This window comes from Ochotona curzoniae, unplaced genomic scaffold (genome assembly GCF_017591425.1).
Source record: "Ochotona curzoniae isolate NIBS_2020 unplaced genomic scaffold, NIBS_Ocur_1.0 contig_4148, whole genome shotgun sequence".
Taxonomy (NCBI): Eukaryota; Metazoa; Chordata; class Mammalia; order Lagomorpha; family Ochotonidae; genus Ochotona; species Ochotona curzoniae.
This window is the reverse complement of record NW_024466146.1, coordinates 5,749,845-5,773,874: the sequence shown is the minus strand read 5'-3', so window position 1 is coordinate 5,773,874 and position 24,030 is coordinate 5,749,845. Positions and strand designations below refer to the sequence as shown.

Genomic DNA, 24,030 nt, shown 5'->3' with positions numbered 1-24,030 from the left:
CTAAACCAGCTCTCATCACTGGGCTGCATCCTTTCCGTCCTGATCCGTTTGGCTTTGCTGACTCTTTTTATGTGACATCCAGCTCATCCCCACAATTCTTCAAACTTTGTGAGCCCCAAAACCTCTTGGGCTGTAACAGATGTGTTCTTAAGATGATGGTGCTTAGCGCTGAATAGAGTGTCCTTCAAATGGCAAGCAGTGCATAAGTATTTATTATTTGGATCAAGAGTGTATGTATTCATAAGAACACTGGCATAGCTTTCTTTTTTTTTTTTTAACCAACTAATTAGTGAAGGAAATTTAGAGGACTTCCAGAGCTAAAGAAGCATAGCAAAAGCCTGAGGTAACACTGCAGCTTGACACCTGAGGCTGAGGCAGCTGACCTACCGTTGAAGGTATGCCTCTGGCAGGAGTGTGGGCAGCACACGGCCTAGCAGAGGCGTCAGTGTGGCCTTGTCCTGTGTTCCTGGGATCCTGCAGCCCCGTGGTTACCCTTCTAAAGGTACATTGCTTCTTTTTTTTTTTTTTCCAGAACAGCAGGGTTCAGAGGTGCAGACTGACCATTGCTTGCCAATTTTTCTTTTTATACAAGTGGTTGATCACTCTCTCTCCTCCCCTCAGAAATAATGATGGCATCATCCAGGATCTTGAACTCACTAAAACAGACTCTGCCATCACTGCCAGTCTGTACACTTCAAATGAACATATCCGACATCAGTCTTGAGAACAAACATAGGCCTCCTGGAAACGTCCATAGTACGCATATTTCTAACAATACTTACCCTCTTTTTCATTTTGTTAAAATCTACTTTGTTAGGTTAGTTTACAGAAAAAGAAGCCCTCTCAAAAAACTCGGTCCAAGCCCCAGCGCCTTTATCCATCTGGCCATACTCCAGAGATGTCTAGCTCATCCTGAAGAACAAGGACACTCCTTACAACGCACCAACCTTATGAACTAGTCTTTATCATATTGTACTTCAGGGCCACCTATACCACCCTACCTCTGGAGACCTAGACTTGTTGGGGCACAGATTTTGTTCTTTGTCTTGGCACTTTCTGGCCCTCTTTAAGCTTCATGTGTACATGAAGTTTCAAACACCTAATTGTAGTCAAGCCCAATAAAGATTTGTTTGAAAAGAAAGAATCCTTTTATTATAAAGTGTAAGATTACTTCCTCCCGTAGAAGATGCTAAGATACTTAATCTTCCTCAGCACAACGGGAGCAATTTGCCGTTTTCGTCTGATTGGCCCCTTTTAGTACCATATGTGGAGAGGCTGCCTAGAGGCTGACTTTGGAGACAGCTTTACCTATAATTGCTCACTTACTTATGGACCTAAAAAAAAAAAATGTCAAGCCCCACATTTGCAAGTAGCCTTAACAAGCCATTTATCTGAGGAGCTTGTTGTAGTGTATTTTTTTTTCTAAGATTTATGTATTTGAAACAATGACAGAAAAAGAGAGAGAGAGAGAGGCAACAGCAGAAGCCAGGAACCTAGGACTCCACCTGGGTTTTCGCACAGCCTTCTGCTGTTTTCCCAGGTGCAATAGCAGGGAGCGAGATCAGAAGTGGAGCAGCCAAATATCAAACTGAAGGTCAAATGGATGCCAGCATCACAGGCAGCAGTTTAACCCACTGCTCCACAGTGCTGGGCCCCAATTTGTCACTTTTTTTTTTTTTTTAGCAAAGAGTGAAGTGTTTAAGCAAAAAAATTGGTGGATGTGGGTCAGGGGTTGCAGGTGGAAAAACTCCAGAGGAGCAGAGAACAGCACTGCCCAGCAGCAGCTGGTCTTGGCGGTGACTTCCTATTTGCTTAGTCTTGGTTTTTGTGAGTCTTTGCACAGACTGAATACCTGGATTATGCCCTCATCTGGACGCCAATACACACACATTACATACCCTTTTCTCACCAATCAGCCTGACACATTCCTTTGTTGGTAAAGGGTTCCAAAACAAACACTGTCCATGTACCTAATTAGCAGGTCTGTGGGCTGCACTTGGCAGTCTCCTCGCATCCTGCTCAACAATAGAGAACAGCCTTGGTGAGGCCTGCCTGTGGGCCAGAGCAGCTTCCCCTGATGTATATACACTTTTTTTTCATAATATTTCCCTTCTGTGGCTTTTCTTGGGAGGCAGCCACTCAGTCCTGCAAGAAGGTGCAGTCTTAGAAACAGCTTAGGGAAGTTAGGGTTCCTCCTCCTGGGTACCGTGTCTGGGAAACTATTTGTTCCCATCTGCTTGTTGCCCTGCTGCCAGAAAGATTGAGGAGGCACATTTCAAAACACTTTCCTAGCAATACTCGAATACTCATGATAAAGGACAAAACTCCTGCCTGTGTTTTGGAATTTCATCAACAGAGATGCAAGGGACCATCTATGCACTTGGGGAGTGGTCAAACCCAAGCCCAGGGGCTGGCGTCTAACAGAGCAGTGAAGATTTAAATCCCATTGCAGAGTGCCAGAGCTCAAGACTCAGCCCATCTTCCCATTCCAGCTTCCTCCTGCTGCACACCCAGGAGAACAGGGGATAATAGTTCAAGTTGCTCTGTGGACCCATGACACCCAGAGAGAGATACAAATTAAGTTCTTGTCCCCTGGCTTCAAGCTGGCACAGAGCCATCTGCTGCAGATGTGTGGGGAGTGAACCAGCAAATGGGGGAGGGAGGTGTCTCTGTCTTTCAAATAAATTAAAAACTAAAACTAAAACCCAGAACACTCACATGCTTTGTAAGTAGCAAAACAGGAATGATGACTTGGCCAAGATGGATTTCTCTTTTGTGACTATACAACTGCCCATTCTGCAGTGTTTATTGTATTTGTGAAGATCTTTCTTGCTATAAAAAAAAATCTTGGGGCTGGCGCTAAGTCTGGATCCTATTCGGGATCCAGTTCAAGTCCCAGCTATTCCACTTCTGATCCAGCGTCCTGATTATGGACTGGGAGAGCAGGGAAGGATTGCTCAAATCCCTGGTTTCCTGCACCCTTTTGTGGGACCCAAAAGAAGCTCCTGGCTTTGGATCGGTTCAGCTCCAAGTGTTGGGGCAGTTTGGAGAGTGAACTAGAGGATGAAAAGTGTGTGTGTGTGTAACTCTGCCTTTCAAATAAAAATAGATAAATCTAAATAAAAAAAAAAAAACTTCAGCACACCACTAGGTTGGTTGGTTGACTGTTTTTCAAACTTTGATCAAAGAGTAACTTGGTAAATAACATTTGTCCTTGGCCTGGTGGCTCTCATAGTCATGTTTCAGAATAGCACCAACTTTTTTGTGAAACCCTCAGAGCTAACCCTTTATGCCTCTAAGCCATTGAACACAGCCATGGCTGGTGAAGTCACCAGTATGTCTTGAGGCCATTTGATTGCTGCTTTATATGGCTGTTGTCCCCAATTAAGCACATTTCTTTTTTAAGATCTATTTATTGTTATTTGGAAGGCAGAGTTACAAAGAGAGAAGGAGAGACAGAGAGGTCTTCCATCTGCTGGCTCTCTCTCCCAGTTGCTGCAGTGGCCTGAGCTGGGCCAGTTCAAAGGCAGGAGCTTCTTTCAGGTCTCCCACAGGGGTGCAGGGACCCAAGGACTTGAGCCATCCTCCACCGCTTTCCCGGGATGTCAACAGGGAGCCAGACTGGAAGTAAAACATCCAGGACTGGAACCAGCACCTGTATGGAATGCTGGCACCACAAGCTGGGGCTTAGCGTGCTATGCCGGGGTACCTGCCCCATTCTATTTATGGATCTTGAGTTGTCTGTCTGATTAATATTGGGTTAATTATCTTAAACATTTCAAGCAAGTTATTTTGGTGGTTCAAATGGGGAAATGATCACCATTGTCATTTACATAATGTTCCTTTTAGAAAATTTGGAAACATACACAAAAATATAAGAAGGAAATGTTTCCTGTAATTTATTTCTGTTACTGATATATAGTTAGGTAAAATGGAGATAATGTTAAACATAATTTTATATCTAGCTGCTTTATCATATTATGTCAGAACCAGGAAAATAGTCACATTTCATGGATTAAATTTTTGATTTATTGATTTTGAAAGCATCACAGAGTGGTAGCGGGAGAAAGATCTTCCATCCGCTGGTTCACTCCCCAGATGGCCACAGTGACTAACGCTGGGTCAGGCTGAGGACTGGAGCTAGAAGCTTTATCCAGGTGTTTCGCATAGGTAGTTGGAACCCAAGCAGTTGAGCTGGTTTTTTTTTTTTTTTCTGGTTTTCCCAGGCCATTAGTAGAGAGCCAAGTAAGAAGCAGAGCATCCAGGACTTGAACCAGTGTCCATATGAGAGGCTGGCTTTGCAGATGGTGACTACCACTAAACCACATTGCTAGTCCTTCATGTATCAACTTTTTAAAGTATCTGTTTATTTATTTATTTTTATTTATTTGAAAGGCACAGAGCGAGTGAGAGAGAGAGAGCCACAGCTATGTCTAGACTGGGCCAAAGCCAAGGACCAGGAACTCCATCCAGGTCTCCCACACAGGTGGCAGGGGCTCAATTACTTAGGCCATTTCCTACTGCCTTCCCAGGCACGTTAGCAGGAAGCTGAATTAAAAGCAGAGCAGCTGGGATTCATACCAGTATTGATGGGTACCTCCTACAAAGAAAAAAAATTAGTTCTAATAATAAGATAATTTTAAAAAGTCCAGGTAGGTTAGTTCATGGAAAGAGGACTAGGTTAAAAATAAGTCTAGTTATTTTGCTTGTGGCCTTTGACAAGCCAATACCCCTTTGGACTTACCTACTAGGCATATGGCACTGTTCTAAGCTGTTAATGACAAAAGAGCTTAGATGTTTGCTACAGCTTCATTGCTTAGTGTTTTGTGTAGGTCAGTTTGCCTTGATGTTTTTAGTAAAGTTGAATGATTTTAATATAATTTGCACAAGATTAAGATAAAAATTAAAAAGATCAAAATTCAAATGACAGCTCAGTCCACCATTTTGAAATAGTGAGAGCTCCAAGAACAAATAAGACATTTTCTGCTTTGCTTATTACCCCATCTAGAACATCTCATCCTGACTGCTCAATACATACTCATGATAAATGAAGCGTTTGCTGTATTTCAATCTTGCAAACCTGTAGCTATCAACACGTTTTAAACAGCTCCTAAACTGATTCCATGAAATTGTCATTTAAGTAGTAATTGCCAAGAAATGTCACTGGAGTGAATGATGGTTAGACAGCATTGTACGTTAATTACAGGTGGGTTTCACTGAGCTAGCAGAGACCATAATGTTAGGAGAGAGGTGATGTCAGAAGATGGAGCGTTGCTGAATTGTGTTTCATGTGATTTTCACAATATCATGTAGGTCTCCTTTTAGCAAGCGCTGTTTCCTCCCACTCTGACTGTAAATAAGTAACCTGACTTCACAATAGGGAAGAGAAGGAGTACTTCCCTCTCTACACAAAAATGTTGACATTTCACACTGAGCGCTGTGTTCCAAAATGAACTGTTTTATGTTTTAAAAATTACACACAGTCTCCTGATTATGTCAATTTATGTTCAGGATATCTAGAAACATTTTTTTTTACAGTTAATTAGGGAATAGAGATAGTAATGTCTCTCCAAAGTTGTCTCTAAAAAATTATTGCAAGTTTAATGTCAACGTCTAATACATGTAATTATACCTTTAGTAAGCCCTTTCAGTCTTGTGATTGTTAACCCTGTCACTGAAGCTGCGCCAGGGAACACCTGCACATGCTCTCTACAGCTGCCGCTAATGAGTATCCGTTCTGTCCCCGTTGCTCTCAAAGCGCTTAGAGATGAAGGGGCAAGCATTTCACCCAAGGTGAAGATGCTCTCACTAAGACACCCACATTTCACATGGGAGTACCCGAATTTGATGCTCTTGACTCCAGCTTCCTGCTAACGTGCATCCTGGAAGGCAGCAGTCTTTGGATTCCTGCCACCCACCCAGGAAGCCTGGTCTGAGTTCCTAGTTCCTGGTTCCTGGCTGCAGTCCCACCCGTTCCCAGCTAGGCAGGCCTTTGAGAAGGCAAGTAACCTGTGAGAGCTCTCTCTCTCTCTCTCTCTCTCTCTCTTTCTCTTTTATTTCTTTCTCTGTCTCCCTCTCTGCCTCTCAAATAATTTTTAAGAACTTTTCAATAGAGATAACTATTCTGTCTATAGATGCTCACACTCTGTGCAAATGTTGTCATTTTGGACAGCATCACACCTGGGTATAGAACCTTTTGCAGAGCCGCGGGGGGCTTATCAGTCACCTGCTCTTAGCTGGCACTCCTCACAAGGCAGACTTGCCCATTCAGCACCAGCCCATTCAGCACCACGTGTAGTGGTGGGGGAGTTGAATCCCAGTGCCAAGTCTTTTCTGCACATCCTGTTGTCACAGCACTAGCTTGGAAAGTTCAGGGGCCCACCAGCCAAAATCGGGGTAGAAACTCCAGCAGCCTCAGCTAGTTACACTTAATTTCCAGTGTGGTTGGGGGAACTTTTCACCACTGCTATTCATGGGGTGGATTTTGTAGCTTTTGTATACAAAAAAAGGGAAAGAATGTATAATCCCTATAAAAAACAGAAATATGGGAATTGTCATTTTTACAAACTCAGTAATATAATAGACAAAAATATCAACCAATAGCTTGTTAAGAGTATGCATAGAAAACACTGGGAGCCACTGCCTTGTACTTATTTAACTGACAGCAGAAGATCTAGTTTGAAAGGAGTTAGTATCCACTTATTTCAGGGACTCCTTCATGATAGATGGAAAGAAAATTGAAAAGACTTGGTGGGAAATATATTGGTGGGAAGGCAGCTTTTGGCAATCCAGCTGTAAGGAAGACCCCAGAATGGGGAAGAAGTGGAGGGGAGGCAGGACTGGGGTCACCTATGAAGCAAGCAGGGTCCTTATACAGTGTCTGAAAGAAATATCAGTTCCAGAGTTTGGAGGCAAGGTGATGTGAATGCCAGACCCTCCCCTTCCTCCACTTCCCTAAGAGTGTATTTAACACACTCCAGAAAAGAGGGACCTTGTCAGGGGAGCCTGGTGCCTGGAAGCACCTCAGTGTGGTATGGAAGCTGCCTTCCCTATCTTCTCCTGGATCTGATTTTCACATGGAGAAGTGTGGAGAACCTGCTCAGGCCACCGCCTGGAGCCCATGATGGAGACAGGAGCATGGCTGTCCCTAGCTGCCGCCCACGCTTGCCCTTGGCATCTCTTTTGCTGCACAGCAGTAGTCTAGAGAGAAAGGAGTGTCAGGAACTCATAGTGCCAGCACGTTGAGAGAATTGTCTGATGACAGGGGACAAATGGGGGAGTGATCTAAGTAATGACTAAATACTGCGCACCTTTTGTTTGAATGTGTTTCTCCTTTGAAATGTGTATTAATGATCAATAACCAATAGCAAATCTTAAACAACTAACCTTGTTGCTTATAAAACTGGATAAGGCTGGTTTTCTGGATCTTTTTACATTTCGCTAAAGCAGTCATGCTTAACATATTCTTTAAAAGAAAAAAAAGATTATTTTTATTGGAAAGGCAGATATACAAAGAGGAGGAGAGACACAGAGGAAGATCTTCCATCCAATGATTCATTCCCCAAACGAATGCAGTGGCCATAGTTGAGCCGATCTGAAGCCAGGAGCCTGGAGCTTTTCCTAGGTCTCCTACACGGGTGCAGGGTCCCAAGGCTTTGGGCCGTCCTCGACTGCTTTCCCAGGCCACAAGCAGGGAGCTGGCTGAGATCCCGGCATATGCAAGGCAAGGACTTTAACCGCTGAGCTAACGTGCTGGGCCCACTTAACATATTCTTTTATTTCAGCTCTACTAACCGTACTTTAAGTAACTGAAATGTGATGTATTAAAAGTGTGTCAGACATGTGTTCACCTATAAATTATTATTTCTGTTAAAATGGCTTACTTCAAGAACTTGACAGTTAAAGCTTTTCAGTTCTACAGGGGAAAAGGCAGCGTGATCAATCAACACACATGCATATATAAATTTACTTATTTATATATTTATTTTGGAAGGCAGAGAGAAAGAGACAGAAATCTCCCAAATCCTGGTTCATTCCCCAGATGCCCACAAGAGCTAGGGCAGGACCAGGGCAAAGCCTGGAGACAGGAGCTCAGGCTGAGTCTCTCATGGGGCATGCGTGCAGTGCCTTAACTTTAACATCAAGCGCCTACCCTGTAAGTCTACCTACAAACCAAGAGTATTTGTTTTCATTTTTTTTTAAGATTTACTTATTTTTATTGTAAACTCAGATATACAGAGGGGAGGAGAAACAGAGAGAAAGATCTTCTGTCCACTGACTCACTCTCCAAGTGGCCGCAACAGCCAGCACTGTGCCAATCTGAAGCCAGGAGCCTGGAGCCTCTTTGAGGTCTCCTATGTAGGTGCAGGGTCCCAAAGCTTTGGCCTGTCCTCAACTGCTTTCCCAGGCCACAAGCAGGGAGCTGGATGGGAAGCGGGGCCACTGGGATTACAACCAGCGCCCATATGGTATTCTGGCACATGCCAGGTGAGGACTTTAGCCGCTAGGCCATCTTGCCAGGCCCATTTGTTTTATTTTCTATCAATCTAATAGTATCCTCATACACAATTACCTTTACGTTAGATATAGCCAATTTTTTAAAATGCAGTCATTCTACATTCTTTTATTTTTAAGATTAATTTATCTTTATTTGAAATGTAGAGTTACAGAAAGACAGATCTTCCATCCACGAGATCGCTCCCCAAATGGCTTCAATGATCAGAGGTGGACCAGTCCAAAGCCCAGAACCAGGAGCTTTTTCTGGGTCTCCTGTGAGGTAGCAGGAGCCCAAGGACTTGGCCATCTTCTGTTGCTCTTCCAGGCTCAGTAGCAGGGAGCTGATCAGAAGTGGAACAGCCAGGACTCAAACCAGCACACAGATGGGATACTGGCACTGCTGGTGGAGGCTTAGCTTGCTACGTCATGGCACCAGCACCAGATTTTTTTTTTAAGACTTATTTATTTTTATTGAGAAATCAGATTTACAGAGACAAGGAGAGACAGAAAGATCTTCCATCTGTTTGTTCACTCCCCAAATGATTGCAACAGCCAGAGCTAAACCAATCTGAAGCCAGGAGCTTCTTCCAGGTCTCTCACGTGGATTCAGGACGCCAGGCTTTGGGCCCTGCACTACTTTCCCAGGCCATAAGCAAGGAGCTGGATGGAAAGTGGAGCAGCTGGGACACAAACCAGTGCCGATGGGATCCTGCAGGTAAAGGATTAGCCAACTGAGCCATCATTCTGGGCCCCAGCACCAGATACTTTTAAACATTTCTTAAGTATTTTTGACTCATCTAGGAATTTTTACCCAGAAACATTGCTATCATTTATAGTTCTCTGCGGCTACAATTATAATAGACACTAGTTTTCCAAAAACAGTAGAAAATGTATAAACCCTCCTGTCATTGCCTTACTTTCTCTAATACTAAACAAATTTTCCAAGAATGGATGGGCATTTGTTTCCTGAGGATCATACTTAATGGCCAGGTGAATCTTAAAATAAAAAATTTAAGATGTCATAAATATACATTTTTTTCCTATTACTGGAAAATCATTTCATTGTTATCAAATTTGTTTCTACACATACATAGGGCATGACTGAGGTGCTCTGTCATCAATGTGAACTGGTCAGTAGCATTTATTAAACATTTGCACAAAGGATGCTAGTTGAGTTAATGTCCCCAGTAGGGCAGCAAAATTAACAAATGAATTAATTAACCCTTGTTTACATTCTGTTTGAAAGCCTGGATTTTAAGTAAGGCTTTGTCAATGGTATTAGCTGAGCTTGGTTTACAAACTAAAAGTGCAAGACCTGTGAAAGCCAAATGCTTTGTGGCATGCAATCAGGGGAAAACTCTCCTTAATTAACTCTGGGGCTTAAAGGGTAGATAAAAAGATCATTGCAGGACGCATCAATTGTCCTGACCAGATTTGAGTCTTAGCAGATATTGGAGTGTGTGCTGAATAACTGAAGGGACCGTGTGGCTAGTTACAGGGAAAGAGGGCAGATTTCAAGACAAAAGACTGGAATCAAGGCCAAAGTGGCTTGCCCACTTGCTAGCCTGAAACCAGATTGGTGGTCAGGCTTTGCATTGTGTCTATTTATTTAAGGACTAGCTTAATCAAAATTATAAAATAAAATAATGATAATGATAAGAGAGCTGGTATGAATATTTTTTAAATTAATTTATATGATAATAGGAGCAAAGGGCTATATAAATATTGCCTAATTTAAATGTCTAATCTTGATCTTGCTGTATTTGTATTCACTGTCCAAAACTATTAGAAAAGCTCTACGAACTACTGCAAACGCCCCTTAATTTGCCAGACATGGATCCAAAGGAGTTGGATTTCTGTAATCTCAGACAATTCAAACCACTGCTATGCCATCAGCTAAAAAGAGGAAGGTCACAATGAAGAATCATCCCAAATGCCCAAACCTAGTGCATTTTTCGTTCAGCAAGGATCCACCATTCCCAGCATTTCCTGTTGCATCCCTTCCTCTCTTACTCCCCATCCCGCCTGCTGCTCTGGATCTCAGTAGTGCTGAGCAAAGCTGCCTGGCATTTGCAGAGTGCAGACTTCGAGTTAACCTGGAGCAAGCTTTGATGGGAGATGGTGCTCTGTGCAGTGGCTGTGAAACTTGGACACCCCCCCCAGATGTCAGCACCCAGCCACAGTCCGTTTCTTCCTGAACTTGTATGTTAACTTTTTCTAGCTTTAATTCTCCTACTCTCCCTAGAAGAGTGGATGTGTTAGATCTTGACTGCTTGCTTACATGTTATTCAATGGATTGTATCGTAGAATGTTCAGTACCATGTTCTGAGCAGTACACGTCTGTGAATATCTGTACAGCACATATACACACATGCAGGCACACACCACGCATGGCGTGGGCTCATTTCCTAGGTAAGCAAATGACAAATTTTGTTTGCTTATGTTCGTTTGCTTACACAAGACAGAAGAAAACACCATGCTGAAATGTAAAATAACCAGGCCCCAATAACTACCTCCCTGAGCTAAGAGATTGAAATAATCATCTTGGTTTCTTGGAAAAACCAGTAATAGCTAGTGGCCGTTCGGGGCGCCTTACATAGTAGCCATACACAAAACCGCACGCGCATGCCTGATAACGTGCACTTATTTCTGCACCCCACCCTGCTGCTTGCAGGCTCTGCAAAGTGGAAACCAGCCAGCCCTGCCCTCTCTGCAGGCCTTGTCCTTCTGCATGTCAGAGTTCCAGCCAAACTAAAGACTGAATTTCAATCCAAGTAAAATATCTGAGGCCATTGCCTGAGCCAAAAATAAAAACACGGCAGGAGGAAGACTTGACTTGAGCAGAGCAGGAGCATTTCAGTGACCTCAGCTTGGGGCAGGGGCCTCTAGCAGCTTCCTGTGACCTCCCTGTGCACAGCTGGACTCTGGAAGGGTGCAGACAAAGCCATCGAGCCTGGCTCTAATTGGTCTCACATCATCAGCATTCCAGAACAGGAAACTGTCTGCAGCCAGGAATTCTTGCTTCTCTGCCATAATATAGGAGAAGCCAGCCTTCCCCCTGCCTGCACACATTTCACTCTGCCTTCCCCCTGTGCACATTTCGCTCTGCTGGCCGGCAGCACGTTTGTTTTCTTGGTTTCAAGAATACCTGTAATGAGAACATCAAGTCTGTCCAATCTCTTGGCAAGGGGCTGTTAACTTTTCTAGGTGAGGAACTTCCCTCTCACTTGCTGTGGGGCAGTAAGCTAATATTGAGATCAAAGATTGTTCAGAAAATGTATAGTCTCATTCCAGGGTACATTGACTAAGCCGCCAAGTGAGATCTGCATTGCCTCAGGACAGTGGAGACTTTCCCATACTCCAGTCCTGGAACACCCAGGTACATACGGTAATTCGCAGTGTTGTCCAGTCAGCGGAAGCAGAACTCCAGTTCTTCCTTTCTAGACCCACACCCATTGGCACATCCAATGCTGAAATGTAGCGGTTTCGCTCCAGTGCAGCCATCTAGATGGTTAAAACACCAAACTATTTCCATATAGGGCGGTCAATGTTGGTTGCCTCTAGCCAGCCTTTCCCTGCCCCTAAAACACCCCACAGCTTTTAACAATTCTGTTTTGTTCTTGGGGAGGGGGTGCTGATGGGGCCTGGGAGAAGGCTTAAAAAGGAATCCTTGAGGTTCAACTGAGATTTTATGAGTTAGCAGCAGAGTCAGCTCTTTTTGGCTGAGTTCCTGATAATGCCAGCTTCCATATACACAAGTTCCTATAAGCTGTTTCATAGCTTGATTAACCAGTGCAAGTGAATAAAATGAAAAGCAATGCTATATACATTAAGGCTTATCTCATTCAGTGCTTGCTTGTCAGCCACGCTTTCTGAGCAAGAAGCAACACATAAGCTCAGTCCCCCAGACCTGGGAGCAAAAACACTTAGAGAGAGGAGAGCATAGCCCACGGAAGTACCCTGCCCCCCAGCCACGCACAGAATCTGCAGGTTATAAAAATCAGTCGCATCTAACCCAGCCTTCTCTTTGACTTCTGTGGAGAGTGAGTCTTAGAGATAATTACCCAAGGTCGCTGCGATGCAGAGGCCAACCTGGGCCAAGGCCGCTGAGCTCCTCGTGCCAGTCAAGTTCACCCTCTGCAGTAAGCAGCCTCCTGGATGTTTTATTCACTTCCTTTTCATTACAAACATTACTGAAATCTAATTTTCACATTTGTGTGGGAAGCAAATGCACAAAATTTTGTCTTAGCTTTGTTAGATGCACTGGATAGGGCATGAAAATGCAAGGAACAGTATAGACAGACAGCTCAGAGAGTCTTGGCCAAACAGCAAATAAACATATCTGTGTATAGTGGGCTTTGGGCATAACAGTTAAGACAGACACATCCGTGTTGTAATGGCTGGGTTTGATTCCTCGCTCCAGCTCCTGGAAGGCAACAGGGATGACTCAGGATGTTGGATTCTTGCCGAAATAAGCGAGAGCCCTAGACTGAGTTCCTGTTTCCCATCCTCAGCCTGGCCCCGTCCTGGTTGTTGTGTACATTTGGGGAGTGAGCTAGTGGATGGGAGATGTCACTCATACTCTTTCTCCCTCTCAAATAATGGTAACAATAATAAGAATAGTGATTTAACTATTTATTTATATTTTTAAAAATTCACCTGTACCCAGCATGGTAGCCTAGCGGCTGGATCCTTGCCTTACACACACAATGCTCCATTTTCCATCCAGCTCCCTGCTTGTGACCTGGAAAGGCAATGGGGAATGGCAAGGGTCCCAGGTGAGCCAGGGGAGGAGTTTGCTACAGGCATCAGTGGGTAGAGATCCTGAAGGGTGCTCTCCGTCCTGTCGGGGTGCTGCGGCTTGGCTGCCTAGGGAAACAAGCAGCGTATGCTTTCAGGAAAGCCATGGGAAAACCCACTATTGGCTGACTTTGGCCAATAGGCAGATATTTCTCCCTGCAGTCACATTTTCTGTGGCACTCGAAAGGCAGGAGGCATGGTCTTTGTTCTGTGTGGCGTACAAGAGCGAGCTGAAACCGAGGCCAGCACTCGTTGCTGCGACTGGCTGACTCCGAAATGAAGACACTAGCTTTCAGTGATGTGTCATGCAGGAACACCAAAGGGGTCTTTAGAAGCTCATCCATTACCTGCTGCAGTTTTCAGCAGAGATGATGACGGTGGTGGATTTCTCTCCTATGGAAGATGCATTTCTGTAAGTTACATGTGTTAAATTTTATTTCAGAGTTGGGGAGTCAGTAAACACTCAAGAGCCAGTGAATCTTTCTAAAGTGAAAAACCCGTCAAGAACAGCAAAAAGCAATCCAGTTAAGAAATTGTCAAGGGATCTGAATAGATTTCTGAAGAGAAACACAAATGGTCAACAAATGCATGAAAAAAATGCCCAATATTGCTAGCCACCAGGAAGATGCAATCATGACCACGGTGAGCGGTCACCTCACACAAACACACAAACACATGGCCGTGTGTGTCAGAGAAGGAACCCTGGTGCACTGTTGGTGTGGCTGCAAGTTATTATAGCCATTATGGAGAGCAGCATGGAGGTTCTTTAGAACTAAAAGTAGATCTGCTGTAGGACTTAACCATGCCACTTCTGGGTATGCATACAAAGGAAATGAAATGAACAAGTGAAAGAGGTACCTGTATTTGCATGTTCATTGCAGCCCTATTCACAGATAACCAAGGTAGGAAATTGGGGTTGGCGCAGTGGTGCAGTGCATTAAGCTGTCGCCGGCAGTGCCAGCATCCCAGATGGACACAAGTTCAGGTCATAACTACTTCACTTCTGATCCAGCTCCCTGCTGATGTGTCTGTGAAAATAGCAGAAAATGGTCCAAGTCCCTGAACCCCTGCCACTCACATAGGCGATCCAGAAGAAATGTCCAACCCAGGTTGTTGTAGCTATTTGAGAAGTGAACCAATGGATGGAAGGTGGTGTGTGTGTGTTTGTCTCTCCTTCTGCCTCTCTGTAACTCTTCCTTTCAAATATATAAACAAATCTTCTAAAGAGAGAGATACAGGGAATCAAGCAAGGTGTCTATTTGCAGATGAATGGTGAAAAGGTGAGATATATAATTACTTATTTGTATTTATCTTAATTATATTTATTTGTTATATTTGTAATAATTTATTATAATTATTATATGTGTATATATATTAAATGGAGTATTATTGGGGCATAAAAAAATGAAATCTTGACATTTTCAGCACAGTGAGTCAAACTGGATGAAGATCATTATGTTAAGTGAAATAAGCCAGACACAAAAATAAAGTGTGTTCTCTCTTACATTTGGAATTTTTTTTTTTTTTTTAATGTGGATCTGACCTTAGTGTAGTGACTTCTAGGGCCTGGAAAGTGTGCGGCGGGGGAGGAGGGAAGTTTGGTAGCAGGTCTTGCAACAAACTAACAAGGCCTAGTGTTGCACAGCACAGTGTGGCCAGTACAGTTCACACTAATGTAGGGTCAGCAGAAGACAGAAAGGACAGGTGAGCAGGGCCGGGAGACACCACATACAGGGAAAAGCCAGAAACTGGAAGGCCTGGCTGTCTCATTTGGATGGTTGGCCATGTGTCTCTGTGTTGAAATACTATACTGTACCCCAGAAAAATGTATTGTGTGTTACTCAGAAACAATTTTTATAATTTTAAATGAAAAATCCCTTGGAGCAAAGTCTTGCCCTTGAAGAGAAACATACCTAAATATCACAGCACCTGATACTGAACATACAAGTTGACTGCTAATACTTCACCTTCTCTGCATGTTCCATTTTTTATTACAAAGTTCTGTGAATTTTATGTCACAATTTTATCGCAAAGTCCTATGAATGCTTTCTCTTTCCCCTTCCTTTTCCTGCCTTTATTTTGCTTTGAAGAGGAAGTTGAAGGTAGGGGAAGGAGCAACCATAGATTCTCCAAATTGAGGAATGCCACTGGATAATGATCAATCCAGCCATTCGTTTCAAAGATACCTGCTGGGTTACAAATTGCTAGAAAATAGGACTTCTTTCTCTTTTTTTAACCATTAATTTTTTTTAATCTCATACCATTTTTTGTTCAGTTACTGACCTTTGACTAGAAGGAGCAGGTGCACTGGTTGCCTGCATCATTCCCTGGGTGTTTGTTGCACCAGAAATATCCGATAAGGCTCAATCTCCTGGCTCACAGGGCCCGGGTATCGGCAGAGATAAGGGAGTGGCACTGAGAGAACCCAGTTTTCTCCTTATCAATCACTGCCCTAGGGCAACATCCCTGGGTGGATAAACCACTGACTAACCCAGCAGGGCAAAGGGGCAAGAAGGAGGAAATTTATTTGATAAAGTTATCATTAGTGTCATGTTAGCGATAGGAGGTTACAAAGGTGTGACCCGGGTAGGACAAAGCCACTGCCACTAGGAAGGAAGTGGCCCAATGAGAAGCATGGGGAGCCCTGGAACTGACCTTCATTCCCCCTGGAGGAAGGGTGGAAGAGGGCAGAGCTGACCCCGCCAGGGGCAGGATGGTGCCACAGAAGGTGATGACCTAGCTGCCATTGGCATGATCCTTCCACATCGGTTTGCTCCTATTTTCTTTACAGTGAGCAGGAGGGACATGCTTGCAAGCAGCAAATGATACACAGGGAAGCCAATGCAGTGAGAAAGTAGCAGCCCGAGTCCCTGAGCCCCCGAGAAATCCGTAACTTGATACAGGTGGTCAGACTTCAAGCCCTGTGCCTTACTGCGCTGTGGTGCTGGGCTCGTTCCAGTGGCCAGGTTCCAGCCTAGAAGCATGGCATGTGGGCAGGGGTTCGGCTGGGCTGCCTTGAGCCCTGCAATACAGTCACAGCTCTGTCTTCCACCCTTGCACCCCAGGACACCATCAGGTACTGTCCCATGGGCCTCCTTTCTCATGTGTACCATAAAAGGGTTGATGGAGGTGTCCTCAGGTCACCCTAGGGGAGGCTGGGCTGTAGGCAGCCTCCCAGAAAGGCAGCAGTGGCCTGGAGGTGCAGTGGAAGGAGCAGACCCAGGCAGTCCATGAGGCACTTAGCCCATGCCTGCCCGTGCCTGCCCGTGATGGACGCCATGTCCAGGTGCTTGCTCAAGCTGTCCTGCTTGGCTGAGCAGGAAACTGAAGCTCAGGCCCAAGTCATTTGCTCCACGGACTTGTCTTTCTGGGACTGACATACAATATGCCACAGCCTGGGTGGCCACGACAACATGGCACAGACTCCTCAGGGGTCTGGAAGCCTCGGGTCCAGGTGCCAGCAAGGTCCAGGGCTGGTGAGGCCTTTCTTCTTGAAGACAGTGATTCTCTTTCCTTTCCATTCTCAAATGACCTTGCTGCATCAAGGGAAGTGGCAAGCTAGCTCTCTGGCGTATCTGCTCCTAAGACACTAATCCTGTGGGGTCAGAGCGTCACCCGAGTGACCTCACTTGACTTTAATTACCTCTGCCACAGTTTACCTTGGTACAGTCATGTGGGAGGTAGGTCTTCAACACATGAATTTTAGGGGGGTGCAATTGAGTCCACAGCAGTCATCCAAATCTGGAAGTGAGCTGCAGCGCCCTGCCCACTCTCCTGACCAGGCCACATTTCCCTGGACCCTGGGAGCTGCCCTGGGCTAGGGACTGCTGGGTGCAGCAGAGGCCCCGTCTGCTGGAGCAGCCAGCCACCTCCTTCATGTCACCTTTCCATGCCACTGCCTGCTCCCCACAGGCTAAGGGTGTGGAGGAAGGCCGCCCTTTGGCTAGTGCCCCTGACCCGTGAGCCCAGTCACCAGGCTGAGTGACGGGCCAGGCCCTAAGGACTGACGCCTTTGCAGACACCACAGGCTGAGCAGGAGCACGCAGGTACCGTTGCTCAGGCTGCTGCGGGGACCAGGCAGCTTCCCTGGGCATCCCCTGAGCCTGGCAGGGTGAGGCCGCATGAGCAAGGCTGTCCCTGGAAGAGCCAGAGTTGAGCTTGTCAGGTACTCATTAGCAAAACCCAGGGAGTGGAAACAAGCCCTTCAGACTCCCGTACAGGCCTCCACGAAACCGAATCCCCCCACAGGCGAGTCAGCCACCGGGAATGTCTCCACGGTAAATCACACTATCTCTCCTGCGGTTGGGAAAGGGGTGTGTGGGGGGGGGGGTTCTTCACCACTCTCTATGCTGAATTTCTCACACTTTTATTACAAATCTGGGAAGGCTTTCCTCCTCTTGAAACACTCACTAAGAGAAAGATCCCAAGGTATTAAGCTACATTTTCACATGCGCCCCGCCAGGCAGGTCCCTGGTATGCGAGCAGTGTTGGTTGGTGAGACTTGGCCCCCAGTGTGCCTTGCTTCCCCCTGGGTTACTGCCCACACTGTTTCTGCTGCACAGAGCTCCTGGTGCTCTGCCCATTGTCACTGTCATCACAACGCTGCTAGTTGACTGGCAGCCCCCCTCCCTCGTAAGCTGTAATTCTCTCCCCAGTCTCCTGCTAAAAAGGAAAAGGGGTGGGGGGGGTGGGTATGTTTTTCAAGTGAAACTTAACCTTGAGCATTTTGGAAAAGGAAGCAGCCCATTTCAGTGAGTCATTTCTCTTCCCATGCGCAGGCATGCCCAGAATTGTGGAAGACTAGCTGGTGCCCTGGCTGCCCTATGCCACCGGCCCTCATGCCTTTGCGTCACACTCGTTCAGTCCTATTCACCCTATCCGTGGTTGGTTTTTTGCAGATGTGAAAGCTGTGGAGCTGTTTTTCATTCCGAATGCAAAGAAAAGTCTGTCCCCTGCCCGAGATGTGTCCGTCGAGAGCTGCAGAAGAAGCAGAAATCCTTCTGGCGGCGGCTGAACATGGACGAGAGCCTGGAGGAGGCGTGCGCCATGTTTGAACTCTCCTACCAGGACACCTGACTCCGGCTGCCCGCCCCCCCATCAGGATGCACCCAGCAACACCCGCCAGCCCTAGTGGCTTCCTAACTAGCCAGTTAGACCCCTTTGGAAGAGGAGCCTGTCTCATCCTCAGCTCGATATAGCTAGATATCTATCTATTTATTTATATATACACATTCGTCCTGTGCATAGGTTCGTATAAATCATTGTCGGAGGGTTTGCAGAGCCTCTGGGCTACCAGTGCCTGTGTTGCACTTAGCCATGACTTGCAGCCTGCTCACCCCCAAGCACAGAGGGGTTTCGAGGCCAGGCTTCGGAGTCCAAACTGTTTCTCTTCTGGCTCCAGAGCCCATTTATGACACAGCCGCAGGTGGAAGCATTTCCTGCAGTGTAGAGTGCTCCAGGGTATTTCTGAGGTATTTATTTTTAGCTCTCTCAGAGGCTGAGGTGACCCAGGCAAGCACCCCTCATCATGGGATTCATGAGAAAATGTTTAAAACCCGATAATGCTCCAGGCCCCAGTGTCCCTTGGCCCTCTTGCCTCAGTTCCTCCCAGAGAGGGAAGGGGCACCTAGGCAAGGGGCTGTGGCGGGGCTCCTGATGCGAAAGGAGAGCTGGTTCTGCTTGGGGTTAATGTCAGAAGGAAGAGGCCTCAGTAAGCTGTAACAGCCGTTTGCAGGTCTGTTTGCTGGTACAAATGATGGGTCCAGCTAGATGCTGTGACTGTCCACGGCCCCTGCCAGGCTGGAAACAGCTGTCAAGACTTGTTTTCCAAGGGTGTCATGGGTGATATTTAACAATCCTAGAATTGTGGTCAAAGCCATGGGTGTATTGGCTGGTACACAGGGTATATGGTGCGTGCAAGACGCTCTTCAGTTCCTTTTCATAGCTCCTGTGCAAGCAGCTCCTGCCTGTCAGCTTACAATGCTTTGTTTCTCCCTGTTCCACACTGCACTTCCTTGTGGACATTTGTCAGTGCAGCCACTCTGGCTTTCTCATTGTTTTACTCTATTAAAAACATCATAATAACATAGAACTTCAGATACCAACCTTTTTTTTTTTTTTCAAATGTATTTATTTAACTGAAAGGTAGAGTTAGAGACGGGGGAGATAAAGAGGTTTTCCATTGACTGCTTCACTCGGAGATGGCCACAACAGTCAGAGCTGGGCGCAGTTGAAGCAAGAGCTTCTTCCATGTCTCCCATGTGGGTACAGGGGCCCAAACACTTGGGCCATCCTCTGTTGCATTCCCAGGCACTTTAGCAGTAAGCTGGATCAGAAGTGGAGCAGCTAGAATTTAAACCAGTGCCCACATGGGATGCTGGCACCTTTACCCACTATGCCGTAGCACCAGCCCTCAGAATATCAAATTTATTATGAAAATTTAAAGCTTCCAAAAATAGTAAATTCAATCTAATATTTAAGTAAGTACATTCATACATAATTCCCACCTTAAAACAAAAAGCTCAAATAATATCATATGAATAAGGACTGCAGTAAGTTGCTTTGCTACTTGGAAAGTAGCCCTCTCCCACTGCAGTGCCCTTTTAAGAGCCAATGCGGCAGCCACTGTGACCAAAATGGCAGGTCAGAGTGCACTGGAGACCTAGCGTCCCCCAGTCCTTCTTTCCCAGTCAGGAAAACGTGCTTGTCGTGAAGCAGTTCCCCATAGAGCTCACTGGATGATTCAAGGGCTTTTGCACTGAGCAGATGCCTACTGTGTCATGGGTTAGTCGTTGCACGGCTGTTGGGAAGCAGGTAGTGGGTGGCTCCCCAAGCGCACAGCACATCCAACCCCACTCCTCCATTCTCCACCCCTGCTCCCTGCAGCTCCCATCCCATGATGTTCCAGGAGGTGACACTGCAGTCCAACGTGTATGCGTTCAGATGTCAACATTTCACCTCTCAGCCCACGCCAGTTCCTCTGGCTGCAGAACACACAGCCCAGCCTCAGAGCTGAGCACGACACAGGCACTTCTTCTCCGACTCTACAGTAGTCATAACCAAGGCATGGAATCTTGTTCCGAGGCCAGAGCCCTATTCACGAGCTGCCTCCTGGTGCCTGTTACTCTTAGAAAAACAGGTTGACTTTCCCTTGCCTCCAGTCGTCGAGCAAGTTGTACGCAAAAGGAAAAGGGTGGAAAATCTCAAACACTTGGCAAACAGGCAAACAAATTTGATCATCTCCTTTCCTCCTCCCCTTGGTGAAATACAGTATTTATATTTTCCAGTCTCGGAGAAGATAGCAGAACATGATCTTTCACTAGAGAATTATAGACCTGCTTATTATAAAACAGATGTGCTCCCATGGCAAAGTGCCTTCTCCCTCCGCCCCCAGCTCCCTGTCACTGTAGCTTACTTTTGCCTGCGCTGTAATTAATGTATCTGTGATTCCAACTGTCAGCAGGGCCATTCCCAGCACACTGCCTTTGGAGACCTCAAGTGCACAGCCATCCTCCCCTCTGACGAGCTTGCTGTACGTACAAGAGCCTCCCGACCCAGCTCGCAGACACCTGGGCTTGGAGCTGCCCGTTCTCAAGCCAGAGCACAGTCCCAAGTCTCTGATCTACCACACCCCTGTTAGTGCCACTACCCAGGGAGAGGGCCCCCTGCTCTGCAGGTACTGTCCCCATGAATTCCAAAACCAAACTTGCCTCCCATGGCACTTTCTGCTTCTTCTCTAAAGGGGAAAAAAAAAAAATAGATCACCATCAGCTACCCAGAACTGGAAGCTTCTGTTTTCTCTTTCTGGTGGACAGCCCTGACAGCCTGGTCAGTGGCCGCCGTGGACCTTGCCATGACCTTCTCTGCCACCACCGCCCAAATCAGAGAGGCCAGAACAGTGGCAGCTGAGGAGCTGAGCCTGGTCATGCAAACTCAGAATTGTGTTTTTCAGTCCCAAATGCCTTAGAGCCCACAAACGCCCTCACTGTCTGCAACCTGAACAAATTACTTGGGGCACCGTTAGGTAACTGTTCCCCTGCTTAGAAACTGTCGAAACTAAAGCACATCTGTGGATTACCACCTCTCCTTAAGACCAAGCTAATACCTGCTTTTCCTCGTGTTCCATTTTTCATCCCATATTAAATATCTCACATGTAAAAGCATCTGAGAAAATGGCCAGTGACTCTCCGGGAGCTGACAGCCAGCTCCAGGGAGCTGCTCTTCACTGCAGGGTCTGTTCCCTGATGTGTCACTTGAGGAAATCCCTCCTCCCAGTGCCAGAAACTCCTGTGTAAGACCGTCCAACCCTGGTGAAATGTTGGCATCGAACCCTGCAATAAAGAAGCCAGGTCCTAAAATAGACTGCCCAGCGCACGGCTGCAGGAAGGCCACAAAGCACTTAAAAAGCCGTCAACTGGAATGGGAGCCGGCTTCCTCCCAGGGCTGCCTAGTCCCAGAGCCTCTTGAGACAAAAGCCATGTGAAATCTCTTTGTCCACTGTTGTTTCATTGTCTTCTGCAGGGGACTGTGTCATGCCCACACACAGCCGGAGTGCTGTTTGGCCAGGAACCAGACTTAGCACCCTGGGTTAGCTGAAAGGGTGCTTGCATTTAGGTTCTCCTTAGACCAGGCTTCTTCCAGAAGGGGAGCACGGCTGGCATTAAGGGGGTGAGGAGAGGTGCTCTCCAGCATGCTGGGGAGGGGCCTGCTTGCCTTGGCATTGGTATAGCCCTTGGGCTGCTGCTTGCAGCCCTGCCGAGAGCTGCGGTGTGGCCTTGGACAAGGCGGCCTATGGAACATTGTCGCCTCAAAGAGGCCCCACTTCCCAACCTGGGGGCTTCCTCTCTACTCATTGGCCAAAACCAGACCCCTGTAAGTTACCATCCATCAGGCAGGGCGCAGGCGGTGCTGTGTGGACTCAATCCCTGAGGGCAGAGCTGGGCAGTTCCTTGTATGTTCCCTTGATCTGTTACTCAACTAATTTAAGCTCTTGATTCTCACACTGCTGGTCTGCAATGCAAATATTATTATTATTATTATTACATAGAGATCTGTGCAATTTTTCCCCTTTTTTATTTCTTCAGTTTTCATTAGAAAACTCAGAAACAGAGTGAAGAGGTACAGAACATGAGGAGACATTGCAAGTGTGCGAATCCTGGGCCGCGTTCCCTCCTCATGGTACTGCACTCCCCTGCACCTTGCAGCACACTTGCTTGCCTGAGTGGAGCTCACTGCCCTAAATGCACACCAGAGAGGGAATGAGCCTGGCCTGGTTATCTAAGCAGACAAATGTTGATTTTTGTCACATGGGACAATGTTTTGAAGTCCCAGTGCCCAGCAGTTGTCTTATTGACACACAATTCTAATTTCACCGGATTCAACAACCTCTGACTCAAGGGTTTTCCTCTCCTGTGTTTCAGTGGAAGTTGCACTGATGGGAAACCCAGGCTGTGGTTCAACTCTAGCTAGAAGCCGAGAGAAACGTGCAGCGTGCCATCCCAGGCATGGCCACAGTTGTCAGGGGTTTTATTTCAAACAGTTTCCAGAGATCTTATCACGTGGCACTTTCTTTGTCAGGCAGCCTCTGATGTGAGAGAAGGCCTTACCTAATGCAAATGAGCTGCCACAGGTTTTGCTTTGGTTCCTCCCTCCTGGGAAGAGGAGCTACAGCCTGCTTAGGAAGCACAGTCTGGTTAGGAAAAGCATGAACGAAGTCGGTTGTGGCCGGGGTAAGAGGTGGGTGCCTTTAGTGCAGTGACATTCCCTCCCATTGGTCACAAGGCTGCCAGCTGCCCTCTCTCCGGTTCGCCCCATCTGCCTTGCCTGCACTCAACCCTGATTAGCAGCCTCCTGGCTAGTGGGCTAGCTGCCTGTAGCAGCCCGTGGCTCCTTCCCCACGCTCCCTTCCCGTTTATTACTCCTTTCCCTGTAGGAGTGCCTTAGAGTACACCTAGTGCTACGCTGTCGGCCCCGCACCAAACTTGTGGCATGCTTCCACTGAGTACACAGCCTTTTGCCTCTTTCCTGCTGGCCACTCTTGACACATGTGCTTGGAGTCTGTGGACTCCAAGATACCTGTCAAACCTTTCACCGTCCTTCAACCTGGTGCCTTAACTTCACGGGGAAGTGAGTTCAAACACACAGTTCAAGTAGAAAGACAATAACACTGGCTGCTCAGTGCCATCAGCCCTTTCACCGAGAAATACAGACGACACAGCCACAACTACAAAAGGGTTCACTTTGTTCTCTGCTCTTTTTCTCTCCCCTTATCCCTCCTTGTTGGCTGGCTGGCTTTCCTTATCCAAACTCAGGGGGACATCATGATGTCACTCAGGACGGTGGTGTAGGGAACAGAGGCCAATGGGTAGACTTGAATCCCGCTATCCAGAACAGAACGTACAAAATCAGTGCACTTGGCCTTCTTTGTGCTCAAAACTTAACACACAAGGATTTTCTTTTCCTTTACTGCATGAAGATCTTATTTTGCTATTTGGTTTCCACGTGAAAAGTGGAAAACCTCTTAGATAAACTGTGATTTTGTAAAATGTCCCTTGATGTGGTGTGGGAGGTCCCCTGAGGTGTCAGGTTGGGCTTTTACAAACATTGGCAATGTACAACAGTGACCGTGCAATGCCAGCTATGTCTGTATAGCTTGTTCTCATGCTCCTGGTTCAAATCCATCATCTTTCTTTATTTTTGCTCACGCAGTGGAGGATTGACTAAACTTTTAGGTGT

At 46.4% G+C, this 24,030-nt stretch overlaps 1 protein-coding gene across 1 annotated transcript in view; it reads left to right on the top strand.

The window, feature by feature from the left end:
• The window catches only part of PLEKHM3 (pleckstrin homology domain containing M3), a 202,224-nt gene extending 182,677 nt beyond the window's left edge, over positions 1-19,547 (top strand). Inside the window, exon 8 of the mRNA XM_040984565.1 lies at positions 18,195-19,547. Coding sequence (XP_040840499.1) covers positions 18,195-18,372 — 178 coding nt within the window. The 3' untranslated portion in view covers positions 18,373-19,547. The remainder of the gene's footprint in view (positions 1-18,194) is intronic.
• The last annotated feature ends 4,483 nt before the right edge of the window (positions 19,548-24,030 follow it).